The sequence below is a fragment of the Panicum virgatum genome, chromosome 8K (genome assembly GCF_016808335.1).
Source record: "Panicum virgatum strain AP13 chromosome 8K, P.virgatum_v5, whole genome shotgun sequence".
Lineage (NCBI taxonomy): Eukaryota > Viridiplantae > Streptophyta > Magnoliopsida > Poales > Poaceae > Panicum > Panicum virgatum.
This window is the reverse complement of record NC_053143.1, coordinates 18,402,419-18,424,003: the sequence shown is the minus strand read 5'-3', so window position 1 is coordinate 18,424,003 and position 21,585 is coordinate 18,402,419. Positions and strand designations below refer to the sequence as shown.

Genomic DNA, 21,585 nt, shown 5'->3' with positions numbered 1-21,585 from the left:
ATGAGAAGAAGATATAGCAGAACAAAACCTCTCGAGACGCTTCAACGCTCGGGGGACAAGACAAAAGGAAGGCCAACAGCAAGTCGACCGGTCTGATCGGTGTTAAGACCGGTCTGACCGGTGCGTCCAATGAATCAGTGGGTTCCTTCAAAAGTAAGATAAACCCGAGTTTTAAGAAACTCTTGGCCAGATATGAGAAGCAAGGAACTGCTCAGAAGAAGGAGAAGCAATTAGGTGAAGCCAATGATGTGAGTTCATCATCAAAACTTCAAGAGCAATCGGTTTGTTGTTCACATCAAAGTAATTATTATGGACCGTTTACTCCCTGGTTTCACCCTTATTTTTATACGCCTATGAATTATAGTAGGATGCATATGCAATCATATTATATTCAGTATCCTCCTATATATCTAAATTATGCTTCACCACAAAGGCCAATTGTTGCTAGCAATGATCTGGTCAAAAGAGATATTGATTGCAGCAAAGAAGACATGAAGCAAGACTCAAAATACTTACAGCCGAGGTGGTGTCCCTCGGGCTTATCTCATACCCAGAAACAAAGACTGCAACGTATGCGCAAGAGAGAATCAATGGAGCAACCAGTGGAGGTCGAGCCTATAAAATCAGTAGCCATAAAGAAAGTTTGGAGACCGAAACAAGTTGTTCCATCATCAACTTGAAGAAAAGCAAGTTATGGCCGATAATCTTATCGCCCTTAGAACAAATATATGGCCGATGTGTTAATCATCGCCCTTAGACAATTTTGGTCCAAAAGAGTGTTCTTTGGTACGCAAACTTTGCCAAATAACAGGGGGCATATGTTGATGACTAAAATTGGCACGACTGGTGGAACCGGTCAGACCGCTTACCTAAACCGGTCAAACCGGTCTGGACAACTTGTTCAAAATTCAAAATAGACTTCACCATTGGATAGCTCTCGTCGAGTAGATCAAAATTCATATATAGAATGTTCAGTTTGGAGTTCGGATGAGAGAGTTATGACTTCGGGAAGATCTGACCCTGACCCAGACCGGTCAGACCGGTTGGACAGGACGGTCAGACCGGTCCAGGCAGCCCAGTCCGAGTTAGGAGTTGCATTTTGACACAGAATTAATTAGGTTTTCGACATCTAATGGGATAAGACCATCCCTCCCTATAAATATAAAAAGTCACGACCGATTGAGGACATCCAATCGATCAAAAATATATCAATACATTACTTTTTCTTTATGTCTATTGTCTTTACTTTTATCTCTAATCCCTAGCTTTTCCAATCTCCTATCTGTTGTTCTTCCTTTGTCTCCGCGACGTCTAAAGGCGTTTTAGGTGGCCTGCCGATCCTAGAACAACCCTACGTGCGCCTTCTCTGACGGGGTTCTTCCCGGGCGAGCGTTCGTCGGACTTCGCCGTTCTTCGCCGGCGAACCGGTCTGACCGGTCACCCTGACCGGTCTGACCGCCCTGAGCATCGGCGCTGCATCTGTGCCGTCGCTCGCTGCGCAATCGTGTGTATTCGTGTGTGTTGGCCCTAAATTTGTGCCAACAGAAGCAAAGGCATGTTCTTACGCACGGATGTTCTTCACGGTGGCGCGGACGGGGTAGCCGTGGTGAAGGAGGAGGCGGACCAGCCACGAGCCGATGAAGCCGCTGCCGCCCGTCACGCTGACGAGGCCACCAGGGCACCAGGGCAGTTCCCGGCGGGCTCCATGTCATGTCGTCGCTCCAGCGCTAGCTGTGCCGTGCCTCTGTCTCGTCTATGGCGCCGCACCGCTGAAAGACAAACCTCATAGTGACCTCGCCACTGCAATTACCAATGATTTCTTGCTTTAAAAAAAACTACAGTGACCTCGTCTACGGCGTTGCACTACTGAAACACAAACCTCGCACTGACCTCACCACTACAACTACCGATGAAATGATTTCTTGCTTAAAAAAATGCACAGCTTCCAAAACGACCGCAAGCAGGGACGAACCTCCTCTACGGTACTGCAAAGACACTCGGTCCCACGTCAGCGTCCCAGTGGGGTCTGACATGTAAGTGAGACGAGTCCCTCTGCGGTACCATAGAGGAACCGCTTCCACAGGAACGTTTTGTCTGCACGGAAATAAATAATCTTTAGCGGTAACTGCAAAGATATTATGCCACTATCACGTCAGACAAATGTTAGTAGCTCGAGTCTTTGTACAGTTACTGTAGACCAAACTCGTCTAGTTAAAACTGCATATGGACAAAATAGAGTGACAAAAGGAAACTACAAACAGGCACGTACAAGGACCAGAATTTTCCAGACCATTCACGCGGGTGTCACGCCCCCCTTATCTTTCACCACGCCACACTACGCCCGGCCCAGCCTGGCCCGGCGAAGCGAGGCGAGCGAGCGCATTCTTCCTTTTCTTCCCCTATGCGTTTAAACGTGTTTTCCTTTGGTCTTTGTCGATGGGTGTCTACACATCATGACTCACTAAGCTTTCGGAAATACTCAGAGTTAAATCCCTATCTATTGATTTGGTGGTTATTTAATATTAGTTTATGCAGAAGTTGAGGATTGAATTTGACACTTAGGGACGTCAATAACGCCCAGGCACATTTCGGTTGGTTTGGAGCACAGCGTACGTGGAAGTGGTTCATGGGCAGGCCATACTACACTGTGAAGCCGTGGAACGCGCTGGTGACGCCGCGCCGATGACGGGGTGCTCCGGACGTCACGCGTCGCGCGACCCGTCTTACCTCTCGCCACGCGCGACACCATCGTTAGGGTGGCGGGGTTCCCCGGCGGGAGGGTGCCAACATGTCGTGCACGTAAAACCGAAAGTGCGTGCTCGTCGGCGTGCCGTCAACGGCGAGCGAGAGATCGCAGCATGTCACGCTTGATATAGCTGGTGGACAGGGGCATCACTGGTGACGAGGGAAGAAGGAACTTTGTCAAGCACGCTCCTACTGTGCTTGATCAACTCGATCAAGGTACTTTGTTCGCTTACCGCAGCCTGCAGGTATTTTAGATTAAGGAAAATATCCGGTGTTGAACATTCACATGCAAATGTCTACGACTATAAAAAAACAAATCCGGTCATGTAGCCAGAAGATACAAAAGTACTTAGACTTTACTCCTCAATACAAAGAACTAAGAAAACAAGAAAGAAAGAGACTAAGGAAAAAAAAACTACAAAGATTAAGCTTCAAATTTCTTCCATGCTCTTGATTCAATCTTGTTTTGATCCTTGTGCAGCAACTAATCCCCCACATCTACTAACTCATTAAAAACTTCAAATGTCAGGGTCATAGTGCTTGCTTTCGAGTGATCTTTTGTCGCATAAAGATTGCACTAAGTCAATCTCTACCACACACTCTAGCAACTCGTTTAAGTGCACTAAAACAACTCATGCACCATCATCCCTCTCCAAGCTAGTCTGGTCCATCACCCAAGGACACCTAAGCAACGCCCCAAGAGGAGAGTGACGTCAAGATGCCACCGCCGCCTGAACCAACAGATTGGTTCTTCGGTTTTCACCTGAAAATGTCCCTAGAAGCTCAAGTTCTCATAGCAACGCTTCTTGAAAACGATGCAACATAGCACCATCGTCACCGGCACCGGTACAGACCGGGTAAGGCTTTTCACCTGACAACCTGGACTACTTGAGGAGCCCCAAACGCTGCTCCACTCCGAACAGCAGCCCCAACACCGGACGCCATCACCATGGAGGCACACTACACTCGTCGGGAGGCACCAAGAACTGTGGCCGGACAGATCCACTCACCAGACGCAGGAATCGACTATTGATTTGCTGTTGTCGGCTGTGCTGTGTGAACATCGAAGAAACTCGTATTCAGTTTCTGAACGAATTTTGAGAGGCCAACTCTTCATTCCAAACTCTTCATAACAATGTCAGATTGCCAGGAACCAATTTCGTAACTGAAGATGCTCATTGCATGTCGAAGAATAGAACTCATACATTAATGGGAAAACTATTTTTATTTGCCCTGGTGAACACGTTGCCATCCATTTGATGAGAAGATTTGAAACGAATGGTTGAAATGCCGTCCATTAGTGGAAAATTTATTTTTATTATTTGAAATGAAATGCTGAAGGCCCAGCTGCCCCAGGTATTATAGCCTTTCTTTTGCCGGACCGGACCGACTGAAATGCTCCCCGGCATCCAAGATTTTCGACTGTGGGCTCGCAGGCCCGCCTTGGCCCGCCGCCGCCCTATCGTGCTCCATGTCTGTCTTGGGCGTGGAAGCCCACAAATCTAACTCGCTAGTCCTGCGGGTGCGGTTACGTCTCACTTCAGGTGACGATTTTCCGATCCATCGCCTCAAGGCCGCGGTATTTTGTTGGAGCAGGGCCATTATTATTTAGGTCGTGTTTAGTTGCCTTCAAAATTCAAAAAATTTATAAAATTCTCTATCACATTGAATATTTTCAACACATACATAAAATATTAAATATAGCTAAACAAAATAACTGATTACATAATTTGTCTATAATTTGCGAGACGAATCTTTTGAGACTAATTAACCTATAACGGGATAATAATTATCAAATACAAACGAAAGTATTACAGTACTTGACATCTAAAAATTTACGCATTTAAACAAGACCTTAGTGTTATGTGTGCTGCTGCCAGCTTAGCTGCATGCATGCACAAGCAAACAAAAATGCTGTTGTCATCAACTGCATGCAAATTTTGAAACTAAAAAAACTATAGCTATTAAACTGAGCATCAAAATTAAATTTTAATTGCACCATTATGTTTCTTATAGCAAAATCTTCAAAACAAGACCATACTTGCCTATATTTTCACAATATTTTTCTAATAATAAATAATTAATTTCAGCTTTACGAAACAAATATTCTAAGAACACGAACAATAATTATTTTCCGCGAACAAAAGTTTAAACATAACGAACAAATAATAATATGCAATGAACAAAATATTATACATCGCTATTTCTCTGAACAAAAGGGTTAAACATAACGAACAATTGATAATATGCAACGAATAAAATATTACACATCGTGAACTTTTAAATATATAGAATAAATAACAAAAAATAAATATCTATCGGAGAATTGTAAATAAATAATAAAATAAGATAGGAAGAAAAATAATATAAAAATAAAAATGAATAAAAAGAAAGAAAGGTGCGTCCGTTGCATGCATGTGTATGCAGCATGTACGTGCCTATGGAGACAGCTTTGTATTAGAATGGAATGAAGAAGTGTGTGGTTGGAAGGAAGAAAAAACACTAAAAAAAGATATGTTATCCAAATGGGCCACATCGAATACCTGTGGTCCGAATAATAAAAAAGACAGCTAAAAAGAAAAGGGTACTAGACTATTCAGGATAAAGACAGCAACTACAACAGAGAACAACCAAGACTAATTCCAGTGGAGGATTTCATATTTATGTTTTTAAGGTAGCCACATAAACAAGAAGACTATAAAATAATGATTGAAACCACCACTTCCAATGCATAGTTTCATGTTGTGGTTTTATGGGATCTATGTTATATTTAATTTTAAGACTCATAGAGTATTGGTATTCGTGTAGAAAGAGTTTCATCTAGATGAAACTGGTTTCTTTTCTCTTTTTTTTTTAAAAAAAATTCTATGCCATGGTATCATATAATTTTATATGACATATTAATTAATATATGAAACTCCTATGAAATTTCCATTAAAAATGGACTAAATGGACTGAAAACAGTCCGCCCAAGAGAGCATGCAGGCGGAAAAAGTAAAAAAACAGTCCAACAGCATGTGCATGGGAATTTGCAACCCCGCGACTAGGGATGAAAACGGTCGGGAACGGTCGGAAAAATCCCTTAACCGTTCCCGCAACTGTATTTTTTGGTCGGAAATGGAAAAATCGGACGGGAAAACGAAATCGGTATTATAGGATATCGGGAACGGGATCAATCGGTCGGGAGCATACCGATTACGATCGGGAATCGATAACTCAAAACAGGAAAATACATACAACCACTTCAAACATTTAACTCGATAAAATAATTACAACTATGCATAAATAACATGGAAACAAGACTCGTATAACTAAGAAACACAGGTAAAGTGAATCACGAATTCACAATTCATGTTGTAACACATGCAAACAACAATTCACGTTTCCAACACAGGTAACACAGCCGACTACGACAAATACGGGAATTCCCGCGGGAATTTTCCCGGCTGAAAACGGGAACCGTGAAAATGGTCGGGAAAACACCCCAACCGTTCCCATTTCCGTTCCCGCCAGTTTTCTCGTTTTGTTTTCCCAATTTCCTATTTTTTCCGCGGAAACAATTTATGATCAATTTAAACAGTAAACAGAGCCGGTCGGGACGGGATTTTCGCGTCCCATTTTCAACCCTACGCGCGACATATAGTCTCTGCGCACGACCATCCGTATCCCGCAGTCTCCACTCCACACGGCACCATCGACCGCACGCCTTTTCGCGCGCCGTGACCACCTCCACGCCGTCCGATCCGCCGTTCCACGCAGCGCGGCGCGCATCCACTGCGCTCCCTATCGCTTGGCTCCTGGCCCGGCCAGCGCGTGAACTTCTGACAGGCACAACCCGCTAGCCCGCCCACTGTAACCGCCTGACAAGAGGACCGCCACCACCCGGGCCCCCATCCATCCCTTGTGGGGGCCCACGAGCCAGCGACGCCAGCCAAGCCTTTTGTCGCTTCAAACCGTCGGGAAGATGAAACAAAACGGGAAGCCAAGTCGAAAGGCCACGTGTTCGCCCTCCTACTTTTCTTCTCTTTCCATCGTCGTCATTTCTTTCTTTCTCCCCACGATTTGTTTTGCTCCCTTCTCTCTCCCTCCCGTCCTCGTCCTCGTCTTGCTCGAGCCGCGGGGCGATCGCATCGAGCCGGAGAGAGGGGAGAGGCGCGGGCCGCAAAACCCTAGAGCAGCGAGGGAGGGTGGTCTTCGCGGAAGGAGGAGGACGGGAACGGGAAGAGAGAGATGCAGGGCGCCAGCCACATGCTCCTGGAGGAGCCGGTCCGCCTCGCCTCCGTGCTCGCCCCCGCCAAGCCCGTAAGCGCCGCCGCCTGCTCCCCCCTCCCCCCTGTCCGTCCGGACATCCATTTCTCTCGCTCCCTCACTGCTCTACAGATCTTTCGATTGAGGCGCCCGTGCGTCCGCGCGCACCTGCAGTGGGGCCGGCTCCAACCCCTGCATCTGGGTGTGCTGATTATTGTTGGATCGCGGTGTGTGTTTGTTTGGTTGCTTCGGTCCGATTTGGTGCGCGGAGAGGCCGAGCAGGGTTTCGCGGAAATGCGGGAATCCATTTCGTAAATAATGTGTGTGATTCGCGTCGCTAGCAGGGTCAGCCCGGGGTTTATTGCCGGGTCAATTTGCCTTCACCAACCTGTGACGGCATTAATTTGTGTGTGAGATTTTTGAAATTGGGGTTATTCAGTACACCTTAATTAGTGCGATGACTTGTAATGGAACTCGTAGGTTCGATTTGGCTTCGGGGATTATGGACATTGACCCTTTCTTACCGTTGAATCCTGCATCTGTGCAGAAAGTGTTCCCATCCCTCACCAAGATTGTTGGGACGCTCGGGCCCAAGTCGCACTCGGTCGAGGTTATACAGGAATGCCTCACTGCTGGAATGTCAGGTTAGAGTAGTTTGATCACAACTTTATTTGTTTCTGGATTTATTTGCATTGAGGCTTACTTTGATATTGCTGGTTATTGTTATGTTAATAACTAATGCTAGTAGTGGTGATGATATGAGTATCATTCATTTTGCAGTTGCACGGTTCGATTTCTCATGGATGGATGCTGAGTATCACCAGGAGACCCTTAACAATCTGAGGAAAGCGGCGCAGAATGTGAAGAAGTTGTGCCCTGTAAGTTCATTCTTCTTCTGACTCAATTATTAACATATCTGAACATGATTGTTGAAGTATGTTTCAATGTGCAAACATTGCTATGCATGGGGAGTTCGGTAGCTGTAATTTGAGAGGAAAAGACATTACCTATTTCCCTGTGTCACTTGATGAGTCACTGTGTTTTTTATCACTTCCAACTTATTTGGCAGGGTTTTATATGTCTTATTACTTTTGAAGACAGTTTTATGGTAACATGGTTTTGTTATTTGAATTCAGTTTATGTTTATAGACTGAACATTCACAATATTGTTGAAATATGGTAGCTTTGAAGTTGTGCCATACGATGAAGTTTTGGGAGAGGGTTATCGAGCATCGCCTAAGAAGAGTGACAAGTGTGACCCAAAACCAATTTGGGTTCATGCCTGGAAGGTCAACCATGGAGGCGATTTTCTTAATACGACAATTGATGGAGAGATATAGGGAGCAGAAAAAGGACTTGCACATGGTCTTCATTGACCTTGAGAAGGCATATGACAAAGTACCGAGAAATGTCATGTGGTGGGCTTTGGAGAAGCACAAAGTCCCAACTAAGTACATTACCCTCATTAAAGATATGTACAAGGATGCGACGACGTTTGTCCGGACATGTGATGGCAACACCACTGACTTTTCTATTAACATAGGCCTACACCAGGGGTCAGCATTGAGCCCTTATTTATTTGCTTTAGTGATGGATGAGGTCACAAGGGATATACAAGGTGAGATCCCTTGGTGTATGCTCTTTGCTGATGATGTAGTACTAGTTGACGAGAGTAGGGCAAGGGTTAACAGGAAGTTAGAGCTGTGAAGACGCACGTTAGAGTCGAAAGGGTTCAGACTTAGTAGGACCAAGACCGAGTACATGATGTGCGATTTCAGCGCGGCTAGGCATGAGGGGGGAGACGTTAGTCTAGATGGGCAAGTGGTGGTCCAGAAGGATACTTTTCGGTATTTAGGATCGGTGCTACAAAAGGATGGCGACATTGATGAAGATGTTAGGCATAGAATTTCAGCTGGCAGGTTGAAATGGCGGCAAGCTTCTGGCATTCTTTGTGACAAGAGGGTGCCACAAAAGCTAAAAGGCAAATTCTATAGGACAATAATTCGTCCGGCGATGTTATATGGTGCTGAATGTTGGCCTACAAAAAGGCGACATGTGCAGCAACTGAGTGTAGCAGAGATGCGGATGTTGCGGTGGTTTTGCGGGCACACAAGGAGGGATAGAGTCCGGAACGAAATTATTCGGGATAGAGTCGGGGTGGCACCAATTGAGGAGAAACTTACTCAGCATCGGCTGAGATGGTTTGTGAAGGGAATAAGTCTCTGTACTTGTGGTCTTTGTGGGGCTGTGTGGGGCTGCAGCATGTGGGGCTGCAACATCTCATTTTTCTGCAGCATGCACTAGCACCATTGCTGCCCTAGAGGACAGCATCTTGGACTGCTTTAGCATCTAGATAGGACAGCAGTTAGTCCTTTCATTTGGCATCTTAGACTAGGAGTAGTCCTTTCATCTGGCATCTTAGACTAGGAGTAGAATATGCCTCAGTGTTGGCTGCCCTGCAGCCGTGTATAAATGTGTTGCCTCCCCTCCCGTTGGATGGCATGGCATTGTGAGTGAATGAAGAAAAACCTAGAAAACTTCCCCAACTTGAGTGTCATCCTCTCAGCTCAATGAGAGTGAAAATTGAGCTGCTAACATCTGGTATCCGAGCCGTACTTTCCTGTAGGTTAGACATTTCCTGCACTTCTCCCTCCCAAGCAGCAGCTAGCACAGCAGCAGCTAGCGCAGCAGCAGCGGCAGTTAGCGCAGCAGCAGCGGCTAGCGCAGCAGCACCTGCTGCACCCTCTACTCCACCTTCCTCACCCGAGCAGACGAGCGGCAGCTCGTCTGAGGCTGCGTCTTCTCCACGGAGCAGCCCCCTGGAGGCGCGCCATGTCCGACGCACCGTCTCAGCGCTCGGTCGCCTCGAGCGCACGGCGTCAGCGAGATGCCGAGCTCGCCGCGGCAGAGGAACGCAGGCGAGCGACGGCACAAGCCACTGCAGCAGCGGCGAGGGCGGCCAGGCTGGCTGCAGCGGAGCTGGCGGCGGCCAGGTCGGAGGTGGAAGCAGAGGCGGCGGAGGATGCAGCGCGTGCGGCGGAGGTCGAGGTTGAGACCTTGCGCGGCAGCCTCAGCGGCTCCATCGCCGGCGACGCCACCGCCGACGAGGACCTTGAGGAGTTGGAGAGGGAGAGAGCGCGGGAGCGGACCGCGCGGTGGGCAGCAGTCCACCCCGGCGGCGGCGGCCTGGACGGCGGTGCGCCCGGCGGCGGTCCAGGGGTCCGCGCGCCCGGCTGCGGCCTAGATGGCGGCGCGCCCGGCGACGGTCCAGGGGCCGGCGCGCCCGGCGGCGGCCCAGGGGGCGGCGCGCCCGGCGGCGGAGGCGGCGCCCCTAGCGGCGGCCGCGCCCTTGGCGGCGGCGCGCAGGGCGGTGGCGGAGCTCCTGGCTGGGGTGCGCGCGGCGGCGCCCCCGGCTACCACGGCCTCCAGGCGGTGGTCAGGGACGTCGGTCCCGGTGATGGGTGGCCCACCCTCACCAAGACCAACTACGTTGAGTGGGCCGCAGTCATGGAGGTGAAGCTCCAGGTGCGGCATATGTGGGAGGCAGTCCGGTACGGCGACGTCGACTACGATGAGGATCGACGGGCGCTGGATGCTCTCATCGCAGCAGACCCGCCCGAGATGCAGTTCACGCTTTCCAAGAAGCGAACTGTCAAGGAGGCCTGGGACTCCATCGCTGCGGCACGTATCGGCAGCGACCGCGCCCGCAAGACCACTCTCCAGGCACTTCGCAAGGAGTGGGAGAACCTGGCCTTCAAGCCAGGTGAGGATGTTGATGACTTCGCCCTCCGTCTCAACACTCTACTGCAAAAGGTGGTGCAGTTCGGCGACGACACCTACGACGAGGAGAGAGCCGTCTAGAAACTCTTCCGCTGCGTCCCCGAGAGGTACAGGCAGACCGCTCGCTCGATCGAGTCTCTGCTAGACCTCTCCACCATGACGATCGAGGAGGCGATAGGTCGCCTCAAGGTCGTCGACAGCGACGAGCCACAGCCTCCCTCGGGAGGCATCTCCATCGGTGGGAAGCTCCACCTCACTCAGGAGCAGTGCGAGGCTCGGCGCGGTGACAGGAGGAGGGGGGAGCCCTCTTCCTCGACTGGTGGCCGCAAGCGCGGCAAGCCGCGAAAGGGGCGCAGAGGTGCCCAAGCCGGGGCATGAGGGCGCGCCGAGGGTGGCGCCCGCGAAGATGCTCAGGGCGGCGCCACTGACAGGCCCAAGGCGGCACGAGACGACACCTGCCACAACTGTGGCAGGCCCGGTCACTGGGCCAGGGACTGCCCGCAGCGGAGGCGTGGGGCCAAGCCCACGTCGCGGAGGCCCAGCCGGATGACGAGCCGGCTCTGTTCCTACTCCACGGGGACATGGAGCCGCAGCCGGCGGCACCGCCTGTCACCGCTCTACTCCACCTCGACGAGCCGCGTGCCCGAGTTCTCCTCGGCAACGGCTCCGACGACGACAGGGTCGATGGCTGGTACCTCGACTCCGGCGCCACGCACCACATGACCGGGCGGCAGGAGTTCTTCTCCGACCTGGACGTTGACGTAGGTGGCTCCGTCAGGTTCGGGGACTCCTCCGCCGTGGAGATCAAGGGCGTGGGCTCCGTGATCTTCACCGCCAAGTCCGGAGAGCACCGGATGCTCACCGGAGTCTACTACATCCCGGAGCTGCGGAACTCCATCATCAGCCTTGGGCAGCTCGATGAGAGCGGCTCCCGCGTGGTGATCGACAGCGGGGTCCTCCGCATCTGGGACCACCGTTGCCAGCTTCTCGCCAGGGTGGTTCGAGGGAAGAACCGCCTCTACATCCTCCATGTCGGGGTGGCCCAGCCTCTTTGTCTTGCAGCTCGCAGGGACGACGAGGCATGGCAGTGGCACGAGCGCTTTGGGCACCTCCACTTTGAGGCCCTGAAGCGGCTCGGCGCCAAGGAGATGGTGCGAGGCCTCCCGTGCCTCGACCACGTGGAGCAGCTCTGCGACGTCTGCGTGCTGACGAAGCAGAGGCGGCACTCCTTCCCCCAGCAGGCGAGCTTCCGAGCCAAGGAGCGGCTCGAGCTCGTACACGGGGACTTGTGTGGCCCGGTGACACCGGTCACACCAGGAGGACGGCGCTACTTCCTGCTGCTTGTCGACGACCTCTCCCGCTTCATGTGGGTGATGATCCTCGGCAGCAAGGGAGAGGCTGCGGACGCCATCAGGCGTGCTCAGGCTGCTGCGGAGGCGGAGAGCGGCCGCAAGTTGCGCGTGCTGCGCACCGACAACGGCGGCGAGTTCACGGCGGCCGAGTTCGCGGCGTACTGCGCGGATGAGGGCATCCAGCGCCACTACTCCGCGCCGTACAGCCCGCAGCAGAACGGCGTCGTCGAGCGGCGCAACCAGACGGTTGTGGGGATGACCCGGGCCCTCCTCAAGCAGAGGGGGATGCCGACTGTCTTCTGGGGAGAGGCGGTGGTGACGGCCGTCTACATCCTCAACCGCTCGCCCACCAAGGCACTCGACGGCATGACGCCGTATGAGGCTTGGCATGGGCGCAAGCCGGCGGTCTCCCACCTGCGGGTCTTCGGCTGCCTCGCGTTCGCCAAGGAGCTTGGCCACATCGGCAAGCTCGACGACAGGAGCACTCCGGGAGTGTTCATCGGCTACGCGGCGGGTTCGAAGGCCTACCGCATTCTCGACCCGGAGACACAGCGTGTGCGCACGGCGCGCGACGTTGTGTTCGACGAAGGGCGAGGATGGGCGTGGGACAAGGCGGTGGACGACGGCTCGGCTCCGACGTACGACGACTTCACCGTCGAGTACGTCCACTTCGATGGAGCTGGGGGAGTAGGCAGCTCTTCTTCGCCGAGCATGCCTACCCCGATCCCCGAGCCTCCACCGACTCCGGCGCCCGCCACACCGGCGGCACCACGCCCTTCAGCTACGACTCTGGCTGCGCCGAGTTCCTCAGCTGTACCACCACAGCCGGCGACGCCGCGCACTCCAGCACCGACAGCCACTCCTCCGGGCACGCCTACTCCAGCACCTGCTCACAGCCCGGTGGAGTTCGCTACTCCGCTCTCTCACGACGAGGAGCGCATCGACGCGTACCACGACGATGAGCCGCTGCGGTACCGTACGATGGAGGACCTTCTCGGCGATCAGCCGGTGCCGGGACTGGTGCCTCACGACCTGGAGGCGCAGTTGCACCTCGCGTGCGACGACGGCGAGCCTCGATCTTTCGCAGAGGCCGAGGGACACGCGGCATGGCGTGCCGCGATGCAGTCGGAGATGGACGCGGTTGAGAAGAACCGCACTTGGGAGCTTGCTGACCTCCCTCGTGGTCACCGCGCGATCACCCTTAAGTGGGTGTTCAAGCTGAAGAGGGATGAGGCCGGCACCGTCGTCAAGCACAAGGCTCGCCTGGTGGCACGAGGTTTCGTGCAGCAGGAGGGAGTCGACTTCGACGATGCCTTCGCTCCCGTGGCACGGATGGAGTCCGTGCGACTCCTCCTTGCGCTAGCTGCCCAGGAGGGCTGGCGTGTCCATCACATGGACGTCAAGTCGGCGTTTCTCAACGGCGACTTGAAGGAGGAGGTCTACGTGCACCAGCCGCCGGGGTTTGCGATCCCCGGCAAGGAGGGTAAGGTGCTACGTCTGCGCAAGGCCCTCTATGGCTTGCGGCAGGCCCCGAGGGCGTGGAACGCCAAGCTGGACTCCACGCTCAAGGGGATGGGCTTCGAGCAAAGCCCGCACGAGGCGGCCATCTACCGGCGGGACAATGGCGGAAATGCCCTGCTGGTGGGTGTCTACGTCGACGACTTGGTGATCACCGGCACCAAGGATGCGGAGGTGGTGGCGTTCAAGGAGGAGATGAAGGCCACCTTCCAGATGAGCGACCTGGGGCCTCTCTCCTTCTACCTGGGGATCGAGGTGCACTAGGACGACTCCGGGATCACACTTCGACAGACCGCCTACGCCAAGCGCATCGTCGAGCTCGCTGGGCTCACCGACTGCAACCCAGCTCTCACTCCGATGGAGGAGAGGCTGAAGCTGAGCCGTGACAGCACGGCAGAGGAGGTGGACGCTACTCAGTACCGGCGCCTTGTGGGGAGCCTCCGCTACCTCGCCCACACACGGCCGGACTTGGCGTTCTCCGTCGGCTACGTCAGTCGGTTCATGCAGCGACCGACGACGGAGCACCAGCAGGCCGTGAAGAGGATCATCCGCTATGTTGCGGGGACTCTCGACCACGGTCTCCACTACCCGAGGTGCCCTGGGGCGGCACACTTCGTTGGGTACAGCGACAGCGATCACGCCGGCGACATCGACACCAGCAAGAGTACGAGCGGGATCCTCTTCTTCCTCAGCAAGTCCGCTCTGGCCTTGGCGAAGAACCCCGTTTTCCACGAACGGAGCAAGCACATCCGGGTCAGGTATCACTTCATCCGAGGCTGCTTGGAGGAAGGAACCATCAAGACGAGCTACATCAACACCAAGGATCAGCTTGCGGATCTGCTCACCAAGCCCCTTGGGAGGATCAAGTTCCTTGAGCTCTGCTCCAAGACCGGGATGGTCCAGTCTTCCCACAAGGCGATGCACAAGCCTTAGGGGGAGAATGAAGGGAATAAGTCTCTGTACTTGTGGTCTTTGTGGGGCTGTGTGGGGCTGCAGCATCTCATTTTTCTGCAGCATGCACTAGCACCATTGCTGCCCTAGAGGACAGCATCTTGGACTGCTTTAGCATCTAGATAGGACAGCAGTTAGTCCTTTCATTTGGCATCTTAGACTAGGAGTAGTCCTTTCATTTGGCATCTTAGACTAGGAGTAGAATATGCCTCAGTGTTGGCTGCCCTGCAGCCGTGTATAAATGTGTTGCCTCCCCTCCCGTTGGATGGCATGGCATTGTGAGTGAATGAAGAAAAACCCAGAAAACTTCCCCAACTTGAGTGTCATCCTCTCAGCTCAATGAGAGTGAAAATTGAGCTGCTAACAGTTTGGACATGTCCAACGAAGGCCTCCTGAGGCGCCGGTGCGTATTGGGGTTCTTGAGCAGGTCGATAATGTAAAAATGGGTAGAGGTAGACCTAAACTGACATGGGATGAGTTGGTTAAGAGAGACCTTAAGGATTGGAATATCTCTAAAGAGATAGCTTTGGATAGGAGCGCTTGGAGACTAGCTATCAATGTGCCTGAACCTTGAACTTATTTCTTTCGGGTTTCATCTCTAGCCTACCCCAACTTGCTTGGGAAAAAAGGCTATGTTGTTGTTGTTCTATTATGCATTCGCATATGTAAATTTTGAATGCTTACAAGTCACATTTTATATATCTACCACTGTATGGTATAATCAACATTTTTAGAAACATGCTGTCCCCTTTTTTTGGTTCATTTTCTCTATGGGCTTCTATTTAATTTATATCTGTTATTAAGGAAGTTGTACAAATACCTTCCTGACAAATAGGAGTTGTTCATTTTAAATTTTAGCACTTTGATGTTTCAATTTGCTGTTCCATGTGCACACATGCTGCAATATGGATGACTAATATTTTAAAAAAGATTTTTGTCACAACTATTTTGTGTGAAATAATGGAGCTTCTAGCTAAGTAAGTGAATGGGTGGCACTACCGAAGGATGATTGCTCAGCTATTGTAGGATTTGCCAATTCTACTATTTGATGTAGACAATCAAACTGTCTTCAATTGTTTCCGGATTGTTTTCTGAAGTAGCTGGAGAACATGCCGATATTCTTTTCAATGGTTAGCACAAGGGCATATCTTACTTTGGCAGTTTGAGAGATCTTATATTTATAGTTTATCTGAAAATTCCTTCTTAGATTTGGTTTTCTGTGTACTTTTTTATTTATAAATTTCTTTGAGTTAGAGAACTGTGATTGTTTCTCTTTTGGAATGTTCTTGACTTTCCTATGTGCATTTTGGTTGGCCTTTTGTGCATTCTTCTAACTCAAGAAAATGTTATGCCTTTGCTTGCCACTTTTTTCATATTGATTATCAGAGGCATGTCCTGGAGGCATCTAACTTGATTTTGAATTACTATGCATAGGTAATGCTTGATACACTGGGTCCAGAAATTCAGGTTCACAATTCCACTGGTGGGCCAATTGAGTTGAAAGCTGGGAACCATGTTATCATAACTCCAGATATTTCTAAAGCTCTATCTGCTGAGATCTTACCAATTAAATTTGGTGATCTTGCAAAAGTAAGTGAATAAAGCGGACTACATGGAAATGTTTGTTTCTTTTGCTCCCCACAATCCACATTGGTTTTTCTAAGTTGAGAGTATCATGTGCACTAAGAAACATCTCAACTTTTCTGCTGTGCCAATAAAAATACTTTGTATTTAGTATTTCTATTTGACTTTTAACACTTAAATTCTTAGGACATTGAATATTCTACTAAATTGCCCTTCCTATGAATTCAGGACGTGAAGAAGGGTGATACTCTTTTTATGGGTCAATATCTCTTCACAGGAAGTGAAACGACATCTGTCTGGTTAGAGGTGTGTGCAGTTTTTATTTTTTGTCAAGTAAATACTATTTTGCAGTTCCTAAATTCCTCATTTGACACAATTTGTAGGTTGTGGACACTTCCGGTGAAAATGTGAATTGTCTTGTGAAGAATGCAGCTACCCTTGCTGGTCCCATTTTCACTTTGCATGTTTCACAAGTCCACATCAGTTTGCCAACATTGAGTGAATATGATAAACAAGTAATGTGGACAACCTCTCAACTTCTTTACGCCAGTTTTATAGCGCAATATTCCTGTTCTGGTTTACATTTTTTTGTACAAAAAGTTAGGCTAGAAAACTTTTTTGTACAAAAGAAATGATAATTATAATTCTTTTTCGTGTCCTGTCTTATTTATATTTCTTTTTGTTTTGCTTTTGACCAAAAAATCAACCACAGAAATTATATGGTTTTCATGAAAGAAACTGAATGTGTTTTTTGGTTGGGCTTTACAAATCAATGTACTGCAACTATAGAAGAATTTGTGCTTCTATCATGCTGATGTATAAACATATATCCCTTACGTGAGCATTATGCATTTATACACAGACATCTGTCTGATACATCAAATCACATTCCACAAAGTTAAACACTCAATTCTCTAAAGTTTACTTTGTTTACTAAGGCACATATATTTTTATAAGGGCATACTACTTCTTTTATATATTTTGAAGATGGTCCTGAGTACAGTTTTCTTGCAATAGGTCATTTCAACTTGGGGTTGCCGTAACAACGTTGATATTATTTCTCTTTCCCATACCCGCTCTGCTGAGGATGTCAGGGAGGTTAGTTTTGTTTCCTAATGCTTTCAATCTTGTGCTTGAATTAAACATTCAGTTGATTGTCCACCTACTACATTTTGCTTTTACGGTTCCTTCAAGTAGATCATTTATCTGAGGCATCCATGCAACATCGATTGCACTAGAAAAAACCAAATTGTATGAGCAGTATATGCAAATTATCAGCCAATTGTATCTATACATTTTAGTCAAGGTGCATCCACATCCACCATGCACACACGTACTTTCATATCTGAAGATAATCAACAACATTGATGCTTATTCAGTTAATTGAAGTACATGGGGTTAAATAGCGTCTAAGACAATCTAACACAGACACTTGTACATAAAAATATATTGTTGATCAGTTTGTTTGATCTTTGCATATGGATATGGTGTTAATTTATAACTGCTCCCTTGATCTGAGAGCACACATTATTCATTTCTTTGTACCATAATAAGCTATTCGTGCTTTTTGGCATACAATATCTGAGTTATTGAAGTAACATATGATAATTGTAGAGATCCTGCTGATCTTCAGATATTTGTGATGTGCAGCTTAAATCCTTTTTACAATCACATGATCTTCCTGAGACACAAATATATGCGAAGATTGAAAATTCTGAGGTAATCATCATGCTTTTGCAAAGACCCTGTTGTCAGTTTGTTTCATTACTATGCCGTAATTACTGCATTGTGCATTTCATTCTAGGGTTTGGATCATTTCGATGAAATTCTCAAAGAGGCTGATGGCATCATTATTTCTCGAGGAGACCTGGGAATTGACCTTCCACCAGAAAATGTATGTTTTAATTGTCTACGGAATAAAAATTTACACTGTCTATCCCTGGAATGGTATCAGATATTTCATCAATATTAATGTCAATCAATTATTCTTTGCAATGGTAAGCTTAGGTAGCATAGCAATATAAATACATGACAATGTTCAACATTATGATGCAAAAGTCTTACATTTATATGCTTATTATCATTTTACAGTTCAAGTTACTTATTTGGTTGTTATTATAGGCTGAAGAAAGACCAAGAAATACTGCTGCAACATTTGCTTTCCTGCTCAAAATTTACATAAATGCTGTGACTGCATGTAGTTGCTGACACATGTACTCTTTACGCATCAGGTTTTCATGTTCCAGAAGACAGCTATTCATAAATGCAATCTAGAGGGTAAACCTGTGATCGTCACTAGAGTTGTGGACAGCATGATTGACAACCTACGCCCTACACGTGCAGAGGCCACTGATGTTGCGAATGCTGTGCTAGATGGTTAGTTAACATTTACTACATTTTGGCCACTTAATGAATGCCTTGCTTATTTTTCACGCTGATCAAATTCCAGGAACTGATGGTATTTTGCTCGGTGCGGAGACACTTCGAGGGCTCTATCCTGTTGATGCAGTGAGTACTGTGGGAAGAATATGTGCAGAAGTATGTCTCTACCTATTTATAACAATAAACTTTAGTAGAACCATCCAAATTATTTAACTAATCAGTTATAAATCTTCTAGGCTGAGACTGTGTATAACCAGCCACTTCAATTCAAGAAAGTAATGTGGCATGTTGGTGACCCGATGCCCCATGAGGAATCTGTGGCATCAGCAGCGGTAAATACTATCTTTCATTATGTACAAATAGAGGTTCTCTAATCTAGAATATTACTGATCAACAATTGGTTGCTTTTCTTAGGTTGGTTCTGCGATTAAAGTAAAAGCTGCTGCAATTGTTGTGTTCACATTCTCAGGGAGAGCTGCTAGGTGCCCTATATTTACTCTAAGATCAGCACCTCACTACACAAGTTCGCGTCATATGAAGCAATTGAATAATTTCATGCTTAACGTTGTGCAGATTAGTTTCTAAGTACAGGCCGACAATGCCAGTTTTAGCAGTTATCTTCCTACGTGAAGGGTCTGATCCGTCAAAGTGGCGTTCTTATGGAACCACTCAGGTAACTAGCTTGCACCTCTTGGATTTTATTGAGTTTGGTACTTACATAGTATTTTTCTTCACCATGAAGCAGGATCTGCAAACTTTTGTTTGACCATTTTTGAATCACTTTCAGGCAAGGCAATGTTTTGCAGTGAGAGGCGTGTACCCTTTGATGGGGAGTACTGATGAGGTATGTATGAAGTACTTACTGTTAACGTTAGAGCTACAAGTGAAAAAACGTAGACCTTACCCGGTCAGTTTAAACTCTTTATTAGGCCGAAACTGGTGGGCTCACAAAGGAAGAGTATGGGATAAAACTGGCACTGAACTATGGTCGGTCAGTCGGCATAGTGAAGCCTTTCGACAGGGTGATAATCTTTGAAAAGATTGGTGATTCTTCTGTTGTCAAGATCATTGAGTGTGAAGGTTAAACATTAGATACCCACTACCCATGCTATTGGTTCAATGGTTCATGTGATCCATGGGAGATTACCTCCAGTTTTTCTCACTTATTTAACCAAAGATAACTAGAGAGTACAGCATGTGCACCAGTTGTCTTTTGAGGTGATTTTGCCTCTTTTCAGATTTCAAATGTTTGGAAATTTTGATCCAATAAACCAAGATTGTCTCAGAGACCTATATACTGGAATTATTGTTTGTTGAGGAAACACATATAGGATTGTTGACACAATACCATGAATTATTTGTTGCTCTTGCCCTATTTGACATAACATCATGACACTGTATATGAACAACATCTGTAAAGACAGTCTTGAGGTATTATCAGTTAATTTACCTAGGAATATTGTTCTGTATATGGTACACTCCTTCAACCTTGCTGCTGTTGATACGCTGCTGTCAGTACTGCTCCTTGAAGAACACGGCGTAGATGATGCAGATGACGGAGATGATGATGATGACGAAATCGATGGTGAGGGCGGTCATGGCCTGGTCGCTGAGCTTCATGTTTCTGCCGCCGAGTCGGTCGACCATGTCTGGCACGGACTCGTAGTTCTGTATGTCCTGCTCGTAGGGGTCCTCGAGCCTGGACCTCATCTGCTGCAGCCGTCGGCTCTCGGCCTCCTGCGCCAGCGTCCAGTCGTAGAACCGCCGGCTTTCCTCCTTGCTCAGCACGTTGTACACCTCCCGGAGGCGGATGAACTTCTCCGACGCCACCTTGAGCGGCAGAGTCGTCGTGTCTGGGTGGTACTCCTTGGACAGCCGCCGGTACGCCGCCTTGATCTCCTCGATGTCCGCCTCTGGAGCAATCCCCAGGAACCTTTGAAAATTTACATCAAGTCATGCTAGATCCTCGGGTCTTAATTACTCGCTAATTTTGCAGTTTAGACATGGGAGTCGCCATTAGGAACAAGTATGAGCTGAATAACACTAGTTTTGGTGCATAATTTAATCGAAGAAGCAACTGACGGCTACGAGATTGACTGGATCTGGAAATTTGAACACGATTCAGAGAGTTTCAGGTAGCCCGGACAGGAAATGGACTCAACTGATAGTGAGACTCGGAAGCGGCGCTGATGAGGTCGGCGAACCTCCCTCCCAGCGGCTCGTTCTTGCTACGGCCGCCAGCGCCGTCCTTCTTGGCCTTGCCACCGATCCACCCTTCCTCCGGGTCGGACCAGTGTATCCTCGTGTCCACCGTCTTCTTCTTCTCCTGCCCCGCGGCCGCCCCGGCTGCGGCCGTCGGCTCGGCGTCCGGCGCGCTCGCGGCGGCAACGACGACGGCGCTCGCGCGCCGCCGGCTGCGGGGGTGGTGCCGGTGGAGGAGGGGCGTGAGGGGGCGCGAGGCCGTGGCTGCCGCCATGGGGGAATGTGCGTGGCAGTGTCTGCGGCAGGGGAGTATTATCTGAGGCTGCGGAGGCCGTCTTGAGACAGAGGTGCTCGTGCATGCGGGTTGCGAGTGGCGGTAGGAAGGCGATGAGGTGGGCCCCATCTCACACAGGATACGTTGTCTATTAGTATCGTCGACTCGTCATTAATTAATCGTATTATAACACTGGCAATTCAAGCTATTTCTGGCTTTACGTACGTCACGAATTACATCAAGAAAAGTATGACGACTTGAAATAAATTACGGAGAATCTGGTCGTTACATTGCGCGTCCAAATTTACATTGAGGTAGTACCGATTTACTATCTCAGGACTCGGGAGTTCAGATGTTTTGTTCTGCCGCCAGATTGAATCAGTCATCCAATTTTCCAAAACGTAGGGCCCGTTTGGCGATTGCCATAGTTTATTTTGGCTGCAACGTCACTTGTTTCACGCAAATCTTTCATACTAGTGTTAAAATTAACAAGGTAGCAGCTACAGCTAGAATTCTGAGTGATGGTGCTGCTGCAGCCACAGATTAACC

The 21,585-nt window shown here is 48.9% G+C and overlaps 2 protein-coding genes across 3 annotated transcripts; one reads left to right on the top strand and one right to left on the bottom strand.

The window, feature by feature from the left end:
• The first annotated feature begins 6,779 nt into the window (after window positions 1-6,779).
• LOC120644130 (pyruvate kinase 1, cytosolic-like) lies at window positions 6,780-20,029 on the top strand. Of its 2 annotated transcripts, XM_039920688.1 has the most exons (16): window positions 6,782-7,047; window positions 7,541-7,637; window positions 7,774-7,871; window positions 16,029-16,184; window positions 16,407-16,484; window positions 16,562-16,693; window positions 17,196-17,276; window positions 17,829-17,897; window positions 17,983-18,072; window positions 18,410-18,554; window positions 18,628-18,716; window positions 18,797-18,892; window positions 18,975-19,042; window positions 19,134-19,233; window positions 19,348-19,404; window positions 19,490-20,029. In XM_039920688.1, exons 1-16 carry the CDS (start codon window positions 6,976-6,978, stop codon window positions 19,643-19,645), a joined length of 1,584 nt encoding a protein of 527 aa, XP_039776622.1. In that variant the 5' UTR covers window positions 6,782-6,975; the 3' UTR covers window positions 19,646-20,029. The 2 variants fall into 2 exon arrangements, with proteins under 2 accessions (XP_039776624.1, XP_039776622.1); XM_039920690.1 differs by lacking the exons at window positions 18,975-19,042; window positions 19,134-19,233 and having other exon boundaries at window positions 6,780-7,047; window positions 19,490-19,928.
• On the bottom strand, window positions 19,828-21,158 carry LOC120644131 (NAD(P)H-quinone oxidoreductase subunit T, chloroplastic-like). The gene is made up of 2 exons (XM_039920691.1): window positions 20,723-21,158; window positions 19,828-20,493 (listed from the first exon to the last, which is right to left on the bottom strand). Exons 1-2 carry the CDS (start codon window positions 21,034-21,036, stop codon window positions 20,073-20,075), a joined length of 735 nt encoding a protein of 244 aa, XP_039776625.1. The 5' UTR covers window positions 21,037-21,158; the 3' UTR covers window positions 19,828-20,072.
• Window positions 21,159-21,585: the final 427 nt, after the last annotated feature.

Excerpts from the sequence above, each read along its gene's own strand:
- LOC120644130 (XM_039920688.1), top strand. The coding sequence starts at position 6,976 with ATGCAGGGCGCCAGCCACATGCTCCTGGAGGAGCCGGTCCGCCTCGCC. Across the intron at positions 18,717-18,796 it reads TGGGAAGAATATGTGCAGAA|GCTGAGACTGTGTATAACCA; the intron begins GTATGTCTCTAC and ends TAAATCTTCTAG. Across the intron at positions 18,893-18,974 it reads AATCTGTGGCATCAGCAGCG|GTTGGTTCTGCGATTAAAGT; the intron begins GTAAATACTATC and ends TGCTTTTCTTAG.
- LOC120644131 (XM_039920691.1), bottom strand. The coding sequence starts at position 21,036 with ATGGCGGCAGCCACGGCCTCGCGCCCCCTCACGCCCCTCCTCCACCGG. Across the intron at positions 20,494-20,722 it reads GCTTCCGAGTCTCACTATCA|GTTCCTGGGGATTGCTCCAG; the intron begins GTTGAGTCCATT and ends AAATTTTCAAAG.